A 16,287-nucleotide genomic window follows, 5' to 3' on the forward strand; every position below is an offset into this window, starting at 1 on the left:
AAGTTAAGACAACAATGGTTAAACGCCAGTATTTTCTGCACGATAAGGCACGTTGTAGAATAAGGCGGACCCTCAATGAATGGCCTATTTCAAAATGGTTTTCATATACAGTGATCCCTTGCTCTAACGCGGTTCACTTTCCTCGGCTTCGCTGTTTTACAGATTTTTTGTGCAGTTTTTTAAATGCTTTTAAACAGTGAATTGCATTGTGCATCCTGATTGGCTAAGGCACTGACCGACGTGAACAGTCCAACCTTGTACTGACTATTAAAAATATTATTTTACAGTACAGTATTTCCAAAAACTATTATAGATATTTGTTGAAAACGTTTTTTGTGCTTGGGCCTGAAAACAGGTTTTGCTCTTTGGCTTCATTGTATACATAGTTCAGCATTGTATAATAACTATAAAAAATAAAGCTCACTACTTCACGGATTTCACCTATCACTGGTTCTTTTTGGAACGTAACCCCCGTGATAAACGAGAGATTATTGTATTGGGCGTACCGCATTATAAGGCGCATAGAATTAATTGAAGCTACAACAGTGGCTGCGTTTGCGTTATGCATCCACTAGATGGAGTTCCACAAAAGAGAATATAACATAATACAGCTTTTTTTATATAGAGCCTTCACAACTACTGCAGCTGTAACAAAGCGCTTTACAATACTTCATCCAAGAAATCAAAATATTGATCTATGTATTAGGCGCATCATTGCTTTTAGGTGTGTTTTATGGTGCGGAAAGTACGGTAACTAGGATCGTAGAGCATGAAATGGAAACTCAGGCCATTACAGACTGCTAAAAACTAAGAAAGGTTTCAGGACAGGTTTTTAACAATAACAATAAGAACAACAATACAAAGGTGCCGAGGAGTTGTTGTTGAGGTGCCGAGAGTGTTGGTGTTTTTGTGAGCATACCCATACTGTAACATCTAACTCATGTCATTATGGTCATGTGTCCCGGATCCAGATGTATCGTAAATACCTGCAAAAAGAGATCGAACTGCTGATCTCCTTTCTTATATTAAACTGTTGATAACAAGCCCAAATATGTTCGGGAATAATAAAATAAAGGAATCGCTGCTCCCAAAGTATTGTAACTGAGGTCAATTTCATAACTTTTGCCATGTTTCATGAAAAATGCTGCCGAGCCAAACATCATCCCTCTCATAAAAGTGAGTGCGGCATACGCCTCACATTTTTTGTAAACATTTCATTCTGTTCCTCATTGGACAACACTGAAAAAAATGACACTTTGCTACAATGTACAGCAGTCTCCGTGTATGGCTTATGACACCGGGAATTTACAGTACTGTCCCTTCAAGATAACTCAGCACAGTAATAAATCTCAAAACCGCTGGCAAAAAATATGAGGACAACATTATGTGAATTGAAAATCTGTGTAAAGATGGCCTCCGCTATCAGATTACCAATTCTCTGAACTGCAGAAATGTGGCCGAGACCATTTAGAGATTTGGTGGCGGTAGCAGCTTGTGTAAAAACTTCTGAGCTTTCGAACCAGACGGTTCCTGTTCAAGTCCCTCTGAGGACAAAGAAATTAGGGGGGAAAAAAGGCAGCTCATTGTTGGAGAGATACTAGTCTGCTTCCAGACTGTTTTTCAAACAATTGTTTGCTTCTTCTCTTGTGTCTATAATGTGCGGATTCAATTCAATTGCAAAATACAACATATCGAATAAAAACAAACGGAATGCACATGAATGAATTTCGACACACACATGCCTGCACGGACCTGCAACCGTGTGTTCATTTCCAAGAAGTAGAAGTTCTTCGAAGAATCGACTAAGAACTCGACGGTACCAGCAGAAGAGTACTGCACTGCCTTTGCAAGCTGAACTGCTTGCTCACCCATGGCTCGTCTTGTCTCAGATTCCAGGAAGGTACTACAAGAGTCAAAGTTGCAGAATAAGAACACGTATTTCTGTCGAACATTAAAGTACTCATCGAGAACACTGTGAAAGCCCCTGTGAAGTGTCCAATCAGCAGAAAATGAGACTTTAACCCCAACTGTATGCAGAAAATTGGTGAAGATTGCACGACTGTCTGTGTCCTATGTGTTGTGTTGTGTTATTTTGACTTCAAAATGGCGCCGCGAGAGTGGCTGCCTTTCCAGCAGCTCCTATATTTTGTTGTTCTACTTCTTCCTTTCATAACTTTGCTGCTGTGAATTGGGAATTTCTCCATTGCGAGACTAATAAAGGTTTTCTTATCTTATTCACTGTTTGGAGACAGGGTACTGTTTGCGCTCACAAAGCAAAACATTCCCTAAAAATCTGCTGGACGTGATTTGTTGCAAAAAATAAAATAAAATGCTTATCTGACACTTGATAGCTGAGGCATCTTGAATCCGGTGTCATTGAAACTGGTTTATACAATGCCTTGAAAAAGGATTCACATCTTCCTTGACATGTTCAAAACTTGAAGTATTTTAAGAATCTAAACATCCTTTGAACTTGTCCACAACTTTAGCCCCGACCTGTCTGTTGTTGGTCTCTGGTCTCATTCTCAAATAAACTGCTGAGGCTTTCACAAAATATGTGTACCGTATTTTCCGAACTATAAGTCGCTCCTGAGTATAAGTTGCACCGGCCATAAAATGCATAATAAAGAAGAAAAAAAAATCCCTAAGTCGCACTGGAGTATAAGTCACATTTTGGGGGGAAATTTCTTTGATAAAATCCAACACCAAGAAAAGACATGTCATCTTAAAAGGCAAATAAATAGAGAATAACAGGCTGAATAAGTGTACAATGTGCTAACATTACATGACGCAAAAACAACAAACTGAGAACGTGCCTGGCATGTTCACATAAGAGTTACCACTCTTCCACTTGCTTTTGATTTATGGACCTTTTAAGGACTTTTGAGGGCTAATTTAGCCATTTTTAAGAACCTTTTCTCCATTCAGCAGCGGATTCACAGTGGATTTAATGCCCGCTCAGCAATGTGCGGGCTGAGCAGAAAGCCACATATCACTAAGCTGGTGTTCAAATCATTGCTGCCAAAGGAAGGGCACATCTTTATTTTTCGGGGCAATCAGCTAACCCTTTATTTGACATACTGTATGAAAAAAAATTGAATTCAAAATGAAAATTAAGGACAATTTAGAACGTAATTTTACAACTTATTTTTTATGGATTTTTATGAACTTTAAGGACATCTTCATCCTCGATGTCACTTTTAACTAACTCCACGAATTCCGGAGGCAGAAGATGCGGTGGTTACTCTTCTATGTGGCTTTCGTCTGAGTCATCGTCAGTTGTTTTTATCAGTTCCGCCAATGTGGAAAGTATCAACACAGGCCTAGAGCACCCTCTTATATACCGGTACTGTAATGTGTTAATCGATTCAAACATAGGTCGCTCCAGAGTATAAATCGCATCCCTGGCCAAACTATGGATAAAAAAACTGACATTTTCGTCTGGAAAATTACGGAACTAATACTGAGAACAAATTACACACAAGGGGACTCCATTAGGTTACACTTGAAGACAATCGATTGCACTGGATATTGTATTTGGGGTTCTCAGAGTACATGAGGCTGAATAGAAATACACCATGCCTGCAATTCTACAATCAATTGCCCTGTTAATTTGTCATATTGTTTTTCTTTAATTGTTTGATGAAATCCTTGCTTCAGGTTCCCGGGAAAAAAATAACGATCCTCAAAATTTAAAAAAATGCTCCTCAAATGAAGTCAGTGCTGAGCAAAACTGCTCCCCCCACCCAAAAAAAAAAAGTTTCAAGCCTTGAATATATTAATTTATACCTCTTACAAGGAAAGATTATTTTTTAAAGCAAACCTCATTCCTTTCTTGCTAACCTGGGAGCTTCTTCCACGACCTTCTGGTTCCTCCTTTGGATAGAACACTCTCTTTCATTCAACCAAAGAGCATTACCGTGTTTATCAGCCAGTACCTATGAGAAGAAACATAGCTCATTTAAGAGTTATTTGTGTAACAATAAATATGACTTAAACAAGAATGTAATTACTGTACTTTGCAAAACATCAATTTGTAAATTACAAAACATTTGTTTTATTTGGACCTAGTATTGAAATATCACATATTTGCACTCAATATATTTAGCAGAGTCCCAGAGAACACTTTCAAAGCAAATGATTCTTAAAACACTGAAAAATAAATATCAAATGAGGATTATAATGGGCTAGGACAAAAATGTTGAATGCTTGGAATCATTTGCAAAAATGAGTCCCTCCAAGCTGGCATACAGGACCGGGAAAAAAAGGACCGTAAATTCCGGATTACAAGTTGCTACTTTTTTTCCACACTTTCAATACTGAGGCGTGTAATATAAAGCGGCTTTTAAATTTTTTTTTCCATCGCGGGAAAAACATGGACCAATAAAATGAATGAGTGTTTCACTAAGGTCCAATGAGATTGTATGACTAATCACAACTTCCGCTCTTTTTGCCATAGCGGGGGAAAAATGTGTTACCTGGCAACAGTCGACCAATAAAATGAATGAGTAGTACACAGGTGTCCAATGAAATTGTATGATTACCGGTAATCACAACTTCCTTATTTCAGTCTTTCTTCTAAACCTGATCAACATGGAGAATACCAGACAAAAGCATATGATGCAGCATTTAAACTAAAAGCGATCACTCTGGCAGTTAAAGAAGGACATCAAGCTGCTGCCCGTAATCATGGCATAGACTAGTCGATGGTGCGAAGGTGGAGGCTCCGTAAGAAGAACTGAGCTAGTGTAAAAAGACAACCAAAGCTTTTAAAGTTTTTAAAGGTGGGCCGTCGTGGTGTGATAGATTCATGAAACGAAAAGCCTATTAGGGCACGCATGACGTTGTGTCAGCAGCTCCCTCCCAATTACGAGGACAAACTTGCTTCGTTCCGCACATTCACACAAACAAAGGTAGCGGAGAATTCCATCAGCCCAGATGAAATAATAAATATGGACAAAGACCCTCTGACAATTCATTTGCCTCACACTCGGACTGTAAATAAAAAAGGTGACTCCCCCATCATACTGAAAACAAGCGGCCACGAGAGAACACATTTTACCTGTGTTTTGAGCCGCGCAGCATCGGGCCTAAAGCTGCCAACGATGATCATTTTTAAGCGGCTGACTAGAGAAATAATTTCATATATCTTTTCCCATTTATATGATTTGCATTATTCTATTTAAAGCCTAGCGGGCTGCAGTATTTCTCCTCGTAATTACGCAAATGCACATCAAGATCTCTCTTTGTCTGGCCTCTTATTATGTGTTTCAGCGTAATTTCATTGTGCAAATGCATTGATCATGCTCATAAAAACATGGAGATTATTTTAACCTGAAGAAATGTTGCGTTTTTTTTCTGCAGGGGTTCAGCGGGGGACCGCGTCAGCGGCCTCACCCGGAGGCGCTCCACGGCGGCAGGGACGCAGAAGCAAACCCCCACCTACTCATTGGCCAGCGGTTTATAGTACGGTGCGGCGCATATAATTACAAATTTGATTTTTCTTCATAAATCTGAGCATGCGGCTCTTAATCAGGTGCGGTCTGTAGCCCGGAATTTACGGTACGTGCCCGCTCCTTTCTTTCAGATTTGCTTTTTTGCACATTAATCACACTTTGTTTCAGATCATTAATCCGATCTTAGTATCTCACAGACAACCTTATGACCAACAGATTTGTTTAAAGATAACATCAATTACATCGTACCTGTCAGACAAAATTAAATGTAAACCCCATTTCCAGACTCAAAAAAAGTTAAGACGTTGTGTAAACCGTAAATAAAAATACAGTAAGATGATTGGAAAATCCTTTTCAACCTATAATCAATTTAATATACTCCAAAGACATTAGTGGTTTCATTTGTTTTGAATTTGATGCCTGCAAAACCTTCCAAAAAAGCTGGGGCAGGGGCATGTTTTCCACTGTGTTACATCATCTTTTCTTTTATCCATCCATCCATTATCCGAGCCGCTTATCCTCACAAGGGTCACGGGTATGCTTAAGCCTATACCAGCTGTCTTTGGGGAGTAGGCAGGGTACACCCTTTGAACAACATTTAATAGTCGTGTGGAAACTGACAACACAAATTATTTTAGCTATGTAGATGGAATTCTTTCACATTCTTGCCTGACTTACAACTTCAATTGCTCAACAGTCCGGGCTCTCATTGACGTATTTTGCACTTCATAATGCGCCACTCACTTTTAATTGGAAACAGGTGTGGACTGCTGGCGTGGCAGTCTAATACATGTACTTTTTTACTATGAAGCAGCACTGTTGTGACATATGCAGAATGTCTGTATGGCAACTTATTCGGGTCCTACAAAAGCTGGCCAAAATCCTGAAGGCTTGTATGTTGGAGCCCTCAAAAGAGCGCACATGGATGAATCAGTAGCCGACATATTTTGTGGGACAAGGCGCAGGGGCTCCTTGACTACCAGGAGCAAAAGATCGATTTTGAAAGCAGGATAGGAATGCAGCATAAGAGCTGATTTTGATCATCACATACACAAGGCAAAAACTTGGGTTCAAATATTGCTGCAAGGGCGGTACAAGCAGGTTTTAGGTTCAGGCGGCAATCACATTTCCACATAAGCCGAGAGAGAATATTTATTCCGTAATTAATTTTATTAAACATTCAATGACACTAGCTCACAGTATACAGGATTTCGATACAAAAATTGATGGAACACATCAAAACATTTTCTGTACACTTACTGCGGCATACCTGAATCTCTATGTGTCTCGGGTTATCGATGTATTTCTCAATAAGAAGTCTATCATCTCCAAAGCTTGATGCTGCTTCCTGGGATGAAAACCGGAACCCTTCCCTGTAATAACAAACAAGAAAACACACAAACAAACACATTTCATGGTTTTAGTAAAATATTTGCAATCATAACGTGCTGGAGGTATTGACCATCACCCTCTCAAACAAGTAGCTTGCAAACCATCCATTTTTTTTGCAGCAGCAGAGCTTGATATATTGTGTACACCATGTTGGTGTTGGTGTATTTCATCAATTAAAAACCACTTGGCCCCATGTATACCACATTATGAAGCAAGTGGCAAATTTCTCCACGAAACACTGTTGTGGAGGATACTAGCCTGTTGTCTGATGCCCAAACAGCTACTTGCCTTCCGTTAAAAATACAATACAGAAACAGCAACTTGAACCCAAGTCGAAGAAAATCAGAGCTGGCATGATCACCGTAGTTCTGGCATTGAAGGCAAAGCTGTTGTTTGAGACTGAGCAATTTAGAAAAACTGTTAACATTTGTCCTCTATTGTAACAGCATTTTTTTCAGTTTTTATTCATCAAATTTAGGCAGACATTAAAACCATTCTCTTTTGTGTGGTGCGTCAAATTTATAAGATGCATTCTGCGTGCATTCTCCAGTGCGCGTAAGATGTCCAGTGCAGCATGAAGATGAAACATATATTGCACATTTTGTTTCTGTTAAACTGCCAACTGACAGACGGCTCCACAACAAGTGACAGTGCAGGACATACTTGGCCCATAATGCTCACCTACAGCCACCGACTACCCAAAGATCGTACGTGTTTCCCACCACATTACACCGACGGCCAAATGTTGACAAATTGTATCATAATAATTGAAGAAGAATAGAATAATGATATTTTATTGACATATGCACGCAGCACACATTTCACCCATTACAGTTGCAGACACAGTAAACACACACTGGAGCAGTGAGTTACTTAAGCCTCTGGGGAACAGTTCGAGGTCAGAGTGTCTCGCTCAAAGACACCTCAATTGTGGGTGAGAGCAATGTTGGTGCTGGATTTTCCGTCGCCGCATCCTAACCTGCCTCTACGCTCGACGGTTCAGTATCGCAACGTTACATTCTTGGCTAGATTTTGCACAAAATTTAGAACTCAACAACTGAAATCTTAAATACTTCTCTTCAAGATGTGAAATCCAGTAGTTGGTACCTTTTTAATGTAATAAAGACCATATCAGACACCTACCCAAAAAGGAATATTTTTTGGTTTGGATTTCACCTTCACAACCATCCATTAGGTAGTCCTTTAAAAAAATATATATATATATAATTATATACAGATTAATTATGTAGTTTATTATATGATGGGGGGGGGGGGGGTCCTGATGGGCATGAATTTTGGCTGGAAATAAACCGGCTGTTCAGGAATCTCCAGAAATTCCCAATGGCCACCACACCCTTGGCACACCCCACAGTATAAGATGTAACCTCACACCACACTATTGTATTCATTATAGTGTGTTTCTTATTTAACAATAAAGAGGTAAAAAGGCAGAGAGGCAGTAACGCCTGCACGGCATAGCACTGAGCTATTGTGTGTTGCAGAGACAGAGGTAAGACATGCTGTATAATGCCGCCTTTTTTCATTTCTACAGATTTCAGCCACTGAAGGAAAGCAAAACAATCATGGGCCAGATGAACTTTTTGTCCCAAGAGCTAATGTACCAGAAACTAAATCACAATTTTGGTGTGAAAGGCCCAACAGTACGAAACGTAAAGTTCAATGGAAAACGGTGTCTTTTAATTTTTTTAACTTAAAAAAAAGACCAATTTCATGACTAAATTCGGTGCTACAGTGGAACTTTTTGCAGCAAAAAAAATTTCACAACAGGGGACTTTTCACTATCGCAAATTTATGTGAGGTGTAAACACACACACACACATATACGCACGCACCCACGCACGCACACACACATGCACACACAAACGTATGTGTACTCTTTATTTTTATTCCAATAGTGCATACATACTGTATGAGCATACACTTATTTGACACTTCATATAGACAACTTAGAAAGAAAGAAAAGGGAAAGAAATTGCGAAATTTAATATCAGCATTCACTTTCATCACTTTCTTGCCTGTCTTTTACTTTGCTTCCTACAGCTTTCATTTTTATTACTTTTATCTTGTCTTCAAGCGTTAAAGCTTTTCTTTTCTTCACTCCTTGGTCTGCAAAGGTCCGTTTTTGTAGCCATTTTAGCAATGCAACGTTCGTACTGCGTTTGAAACTAACAATAACAAATACTTCCTGTACTACTGCGCACGTGCAAACCAGTGTGGTGGTTGCTGTTGTCGTTTCCAAGCTAAGCAGTAGGAGCCGCTGTAGGCTGAGGTTGGATTAGACTTTTGCGGGAGGCTTGTTTTCGCTGTCGTGAATCTCGTTGCGAGGCAAGGGCAGAGAAAAAGGTTTCGTAAAACGCAACAGGGGGACTTTTGGTTGTAGAGGGAGCACAAAAGTGGAAATGGTTTTAATGCATTAAGATTTTTTCACACTAGGGGGTATTTTCGCCCCTGTAGGTTTCGTTGTAGAGGAGTTTCACTGTACTGAAAGAGACGTACCTTGTGTCCTCATCATTCCATGCAACTCTCATTCCTTTCCCTCCTCCTCCTGCAGATGCTTTTATCATTACTGGGTAGCCTAGCAGTAACAAAAACAATCAAGCAAAAAATAACAGTCAAAAATAAGTACACAAACAAATAAATACAATTTCATTTTGCCAAAATGATGAATCTTTCGAACATCACCAATGAATGCTCACACAGTGAAAAAACTGAAAATGTATACAGTATATGACACAGAGAATTACAGTATTGTACCATATCAAGGAATCTGTGTAACTACAAAACAAAAGCAGCTTTTGTCTTGACAACAGCAGAAAAGGTCAAATTGGTTAAGAGGTTTTTGTTTGTTTCGATACAAAAATCTAACTGGTCATAAATGATGACTTACCAATGTCTTGGGCGATTTTTACAGCTTCCTCTGGAGTCTAAAACAGAGGGTTTTGGTTTCAGAAAACAAATGGAAACTGATAGTTGCATTTTAAAAACAATGAGCCATTAAGATGTTAAGAATACAAATTTCCTTAAAATAATCATCCTAAACAACTGGAATGATCAGATCACACATAAACTCAGAAAATGATTCATGGAGTCAGTGCTTTTCACATACCTTGACCACCCCATCAAATCCTGGGATAGTGTTGACCTTTGCAGCCTTAGCAATCAGTTTGCTCTCAATTTTATCCCCCATGGCTTGGATCGCATGAGTGTCTGGGCCAATAAATGTCACACACTCTTTTGCCTAGACAATGCATAACAATAACACATTACAGTTAAAGCGAAAAGTGATTGGTCCTTACCTGACATCAGCAACTGTGATGTCATTTTCAGTTGACAGAAAGTGGCAAAATGGCCGCTCCCTGAGATGGCTAAAAACAGGTGGATTGTGCTGCTTAACTCATATTCCACAAACTGTCTTTTTTAATATAGTTCATCAGGGCATGTCTGCATGATGTTTTGTGTGTGTGTGTGCGCGTGCGTGCATGCATGCATGCACGTCCACCATCGCAATACCCACTCATTTATTTTTGGGGGTGGCACCTCCTTCCAAGTCCGACCACTTTGTTTTACTCCTTCCGTCGTGCCCGTCGTGTTTTGTCGTCTTTTGTGGTCGCTGCCAATTTAGCCACCAAACAATATTCCCTTCCTTTTTTCCACGGGGTGAATTCATTTTCATTTATTGCTACTACATTGACCGTTGGGCATGTGCAGTGCATGTGGGTTCCCAGGTTCAGTCACTTATCAAGGGAAAACATCCTCTAGTTTGATAGGTCAGATTTTTTCGTACGCCGATTTCAGCTTTTGTGCATACAGTCGAACCTCGTTCCAACATACGTCAAGGGACATAACAAATCTATATGTTATAATGGTAGTTCGTTGTAGCCATTTCCAATAAAATGGCCACCAAATGTTAGCAAAGCAAATGCTACTCGCCATAGGCAACTGCCAGTGCTGCCGACAAAGCCAACGATCATCAATTCACCCATTCTGGGGCTGAGCTTCGCCTGGGAGATTCCCTTTCGAAAGTGAGAAACAGTTTCAGCCTTCACAGTCAGTGAGATTTGTTTTCGATTACCATACATGTTTTCAGACCACGCCCAGACCTCCATGAATTACGGCAGGAAGTACAACAGGAACCAAGTTGATCAGTAGTGTGGCTAAGCAACGGAGGGGAATCCAGCGCTGTACTTTTTTGTTCAGAAGCAAGGTCGCAGCGGCAGCTAGCTTCCCACGGTTTGTTGTAAAGAAGGCCTTTTCACTATTTTGTGAGAAATATCTGGTCATTATAATAAAGTTTACATTATAAAGGTGTTCATTGGAAGGAAAATCGGCAATTGAATGACGTGAAATCGGGATTTTGAAATATGAACATTATAGCGGTGAAAACATAAACAAGGTACGTTGAAACGAGGTACGACTGAACATACACTTTAAGTTAGAATGCTTGGTACTCTTTGATAAGTGAGACCCCTGGCCAGTGAGAAATGAGGACTGTACTCACTAGTCTCTTGGCAAACTCTTTGTTTTCGGAAAGAAAGCCATATCCTGGGTGAACCTTGACAAAGAAGGAAATAAAATGAACACATTGGAGATATGCATAGCTGGGGTAACAATATTAACATTTCAAAACAGTGGTGTTAGCCTGTTAGCTGAGGGGCGGTAATAGCTGCCTGCTTTTGTGTCAAATCAAACTTGAGCATCGCTAAATGTCTGAAAACACCAACCGATAATAGCTATTGTAACATCACCCAAATTATCTTATCTTTTCCAAATTCCACAGATTTGATGATAATCCAGGCCTGAAGACATCTATTAACTTATTTTTCATTTTAGTGGTGGTGCCACCTGCTGGCTAAAGGAAATCCATTTTTTATTCTATGATGTTTTGCTCCTTGCTGTATAACCAGATCTACCTCATATTTGCTCCAAAGAATGTTTTGACCTTCATGATGTAAAAACACAGTTTGTGTGTTTTTCAAGCCTGACAAAATTATCAATATTGTATTAGTTTAGTGTGCAATTTTAACATTATACTTAGTTGCGCCCCTTACAAATAAAAATACATTTGAACTTGTTTTCTAACACATTCAAATTTGTACTAACTTTAACCTAACGTACAAGTAACTGAAAGACTTCGGCAGATAGTGTTTGTCTTGTCTTGTCTTGTGATTGGCCAAGAACATGGGAAGAAAGGCAGGATGGTGCAGCAGTGGGAGAAGCGTTAAATTATGCAGATATATGAATTTGAGCCAAAGAATAACTGAGGCAATTAACATATGTGCCTAATAATATTCTTTAAAATTATCTGTCACTCGTTTGATTAAGATTTTAGGTATCTAAATTACTTGTGGTATTGGTGCTTGGTATCCGTGCTTACTCAAAAGTTGAATACTCGTACTGGTATCGGTGTGGAAATAAAAGTGCTATCGAACATCCCTAGCTAAGGGTGTAAGTAAAGAGCCCGAAATGTTAATAAATATTGGGCACACATTATTCAACAGGAAAGACTTACAGCTTGGGATTTAGTATCTCTGACAGCATCCAAAATTGCATCCATGTTGAGGTAGCTCTGACTAGTGGGAGCAGGGCCAACACATACTGCCTCATCAGCCATCTTGACATGAACCTGGATACACAGGACAGTACACAGTAATTTACAATACAATACAATATATCCTGACTAATGTAGTCTTTCACAACACCTGCAGCTGTTAAAGCGCTTCACAAAACAGTTAACATAGAGTAAAATAACAAACAACACATAACATAAAAACCCGGACAGTCGTGCAATTTTAACGACTTTTCCCTCATACACTTTGATGTTTGAAGCAGTTCTAGATGAACGAGGAGAGAATCAAAGTGTCCTTTCACTCGTGGATCAGAGACTTCGTGCTCAAAACGTGCACTCGTTGGTTACACGCTAAGGTTGAAATTAAACAAGAAGCTGTAGCGTCCTTTGACGAAAAAAAGAGATTAGTTCACTTCTCCTGTCCCATATAAATCCATTTCAATTCCAAGTGGCGACTCTCAGTTCCAAATATGCATCCGCGCTCCGCGCCGAGCCTCCTCTCTCCTCATCCTCTGCTTCATCCAGCTGCACCAACCCAGACTGTCCAACAGCGCCACCATCTCCGTTGAACAAATCAGCGCTGTGAAAAATGCTGCCCATGACAGACGCAAAAAACACAAGTGCCCCGGGGGCTGTCCAGAGGCGACAGTCAAATAGCGCCGACATTCCTCCCAATCAAAATCAGTGCTGCGTCATGTGCGCTGCCGAGAAGGCGCAACCACCAAGCACTTTACAATACCATCAACTTCTTCCAAGTGTTTGTCTTTGTGTATTAATCACATCACGAGCGAAGTGTTTCCAAAGCTGTTCGGAGATTGTAATGGATTATACTCGTTCACTCTGTTTGCGCACAAGTAAAAGACAACTCTGCTTGACTCCTTGTCTCTCTTGTGTTTTAAAGTTTGCCTTACGGGTCTGATTCAGTGATGTGTCGTTCGCGAACGAGCCGGCTCTAAGAGCTGCACCGCCGGCTCTTTGAAGTGAACGACGGGAGCCGGTCCGAATAGGAGCAGACTTTTTTCCACCTGTCCCCCCCCCCCCCTTCGGTTAAAGCCGCACGTGATTGGTCAAGATCCGTGGTAGAAGAGGGAGGGGAGGGTTACACACACACACACACACACACACACACACACACACACACACACACACACACACTGCAGTTTAGAGAAGGGGGAGGGGTTAGAGAAGAGACACACACAGCAGCACACCGTGAGCAGCACGCGAACAAGAGAGAAAAGAAAAGAAAAGAAAACCTTTATTAGTCTCGCAATGGAGAAATTACCAATTCCCAGCAGCAATGTTATGAAAGGAAGAAGTAGAACAACAAAATATAGGAGCTGCTGGAAAGGCCGCCACTCTTGCGGCGCCATTTTGAAGTCAAAATAACAAAAATGACACAAAACAACACATAGGACACAGACAGTCTTGCAATCTTTACCACTTTTCTGCATACACTTTGTTGTCTGAAGCAGTTATAGATGAAAGAGGAGAGGATCAAAGTGTCCTTTCACCAGTGGGTCAGAGACGTCATGCTGAAAATGTGCACACGTCTGCTACAAGCTAAGTTTTGAGAGCAAACACGAAGCTGTAGCGTCCATTGACGAAAAGAGATTAGTTCACTTCTCCTGTCCCACGTAATCCGCTTCAAACTCCAAGCCGCGACTCCCAGTTCCAAATCCGCATGGGCGCTCCGCGCTCACGCTCCTTTCTTCTCATCGTCGGCTCCTCAAGACTTACATCCATCCAGCCGCAGACCCTTCAACAGCACCGATCTCTCCGATGAACAAAGCGGGGCTGTGAAAATGCTGCCTACTTCAGGCACAAGACACAAGTGCCCCGGGACTGTCCAGCAACGACAGTCAAATGGCGCCGACATTCCTCCCAGTCAAAAACAGTGCTGGTATACCCATGCTGCCGAGAAGGCGCAACCACCAATCACAGAGTCTCCTCCTTGATGAATGTCGTGGCCATAAAATGCTGAAAAAAGTCCACATCAGGTCCACACGACGTAACAACAAACACAAAAACAACAAAAAAAGCAAGGCTCATGAGAGCACTTGCCGACGGCTGCCTATTCGGGCGCCATCTTGACTTCAAAGAGACGGCGAGACGAGAGAGAGCAAGTTAGCGCTATAGAGAAAAAAAACAACACGGTGGAACATAACCACACATTTATGACAAGGATTAACATCCTTATAACTTCATTAATCAAATATATTGCGCTTTGTAATGCAAACTGGGACCGCGTGGCTCGATGATATGACACCCCTGTGCAGTATTGCTGCGTTATGTTCATCACTGTCACAAAAATAAGGATGCGTGCTCTGTATTGATAGCACAGATTTTGGCGTTGACAAAAAAGTCAGGCTCAGGAAAATCATTTCAGAACTGAGCAAAATGTGGCTTATTATTCATGGACATACATGTGCTTTGCCTTCTATGACAGTGAACGGTGCCACCGATAGAGGACTGCCATTAGCATCTAGGTTCATTGCGCTGTGCTCATCATATGGAACCTTTGATGACCACAGATACTTTCAGAATGGGTGGTGAACGCTGTTAAGACAAATACCACACATTCAAGTTTGATGGCTGTGGTAATCTCAATAGTCAGTCTATCCATCCATGATCTGATCCCCTTGGATTTCCTGTGTCTGACGGAGACTTGGGCAGGTACTGGTGAGTACAACGCTTTGCTTGAATTGTTGCCACCTGACTGTGGTTTCCTCGATACCCCGAGGACATCAGGCCGTGGTGGAGGAACGGTGAGCATCTTTAAGAACAATTTCAAATGTAAACGCTGCACATTCACCACATCGGCCACCAGCTTTGAAGCAACCTTCTTTGAAGTCGGTCGTGTTTTCCCGGTGCTCGGTGCTGTCATTTACCGTCCTCCTAAATACAACAAAGACTTTTTAAGCGACTTTTCAACCTTTCTTGCGGAAATCAGGCTGAGATATGATCATATCCTCCTAATGGGGGATTTTAATATCCATGTGTGCTGTCCGGAAAAAACGCTAGCAAATGACTTCTTAAGACTTATCGACTCTTTTAATTTCGTGCAGTATGTGACCAGCCCGACACATGAACAAGGTCATATTTTAGACCTTGTCCTTGCTTATGGTCTACCGGTGTCAAATCTGGAAGTCCTTGACAATGGGATTTCTGATCACATGGCAGTTTTATTTGACATAGTCTTATCGCATGCTGCTGAGAAATCTGCCGCTCCTAGTTTTAAACGCCGAATTTTTAACCCACTGCTAGTCGTTTCTCTGATGCCTTTAATAACCTTTGCGTACCCTCGTCTAACACAGAGGAACTCGCCTCTTGGTTCAACTCATCATGCCGTGCCATCCTGGATTTGGTGGCTCCTTCAAAAACTGTGCTCCCAAAACCTAAACCCGAGCCATGGTTTAACGACATTACCCGCGCAGCTAGGCAGGGGTGTCGCAAAGCCGAACGCAAGTGGAAAAATGACAAATTGCATGTCTCTTATCAAATTTGGAAAGACTGCTGGCGTAACTACCAGCTCACAGTAAAAGAGGCCAAAAGAGAATATCTGTCGGACCTTATTCAAGCTAACCGTCACAACCCACGCGCACTATTTAAAACGATAGATTCTGTACTCAAACCCCCCTGCCTACTTGCTTGGATTCTTCACCCGAGATGTGCAACAGATTCCTTCAGTTTTTCATTGATAAGGTCTCTACAGCTAGGACTCCGGTCTCAAATAACGCATCTGACCCCTCTGTCCATGTTCCATGTTCAGCTGTGCTAAATTCATTTGAAACTGTGTCCTTGGCGCTTTTGGATGATGTAGTTCGCCAGACGAAGCCATCTGGCTCCCCTTGC

At 41.1% G+C, this 16,287-nt stretch overlaps 1 protein-coding gene across 3 annotated transcripts in view; it reads right to left on the reverse strand.

The window, feature by feature from the left end:
* The window catches only part of pcca (propionyl-CoA carboxylase subunit alpha), a 55,900-nt gene that overhangs the window by 13,071 nt on the left and 26,542 nt on the right, over nt 1-16,287 (reverse strand). For all 3 annotated transcript variants that reach the window (XM_086121440.1, XM_086121441.1, XM_086121442.1), the window contains exons 5-12: nt 12,379-12,492; nt 11,368-11,421; nt 9,976-10,107; nt 9,757-9,793; nt 9,366-9,444; nt 6,727-6,829; nt 3,844-3,938; nt 1,753-1,903 (exon numbers count right to left, since the gene is read on the reverse strand). In XM_086121440.1, coding sequence (XP_085977566.1) covers nt 1,753-1,903; nt 3,844-3,938; nt 6,727-6,829; nt 9,366-9,444; nt 9,757-9,793; nt 9,976-10,107; nt 11,368-11,421; nt 12,379-12,492 — 765 coding nt within the window. The remainder of the gene's footprint in view (nt 1-1,752; nt 1,904-3,843; nt 3,939-6,726; nt 6,830-9,365; nt 9,445-9,756; nt 9,794-9,975; nt 10,108-11,367; nt 11,422-12,378; nt 12,493-16,287) is intronic.

Source organism: Hippocampus guttulatus, chromosome 10, assembly GCF_054856545.1.
Source record: "Hippocampus guttulatus isolate MCC_2025c chromosome 10, RoL_Hgut_1.0, whole genome shotgun sequence".
Classification (NCBI taxonomy): domain Eukaryota; kingdom Metazoa; phylum Chordata; class Actinopteri; order Syngnathiformes; family Syngnathidae; genus Hippocampus; species Hippocampus guttulatus.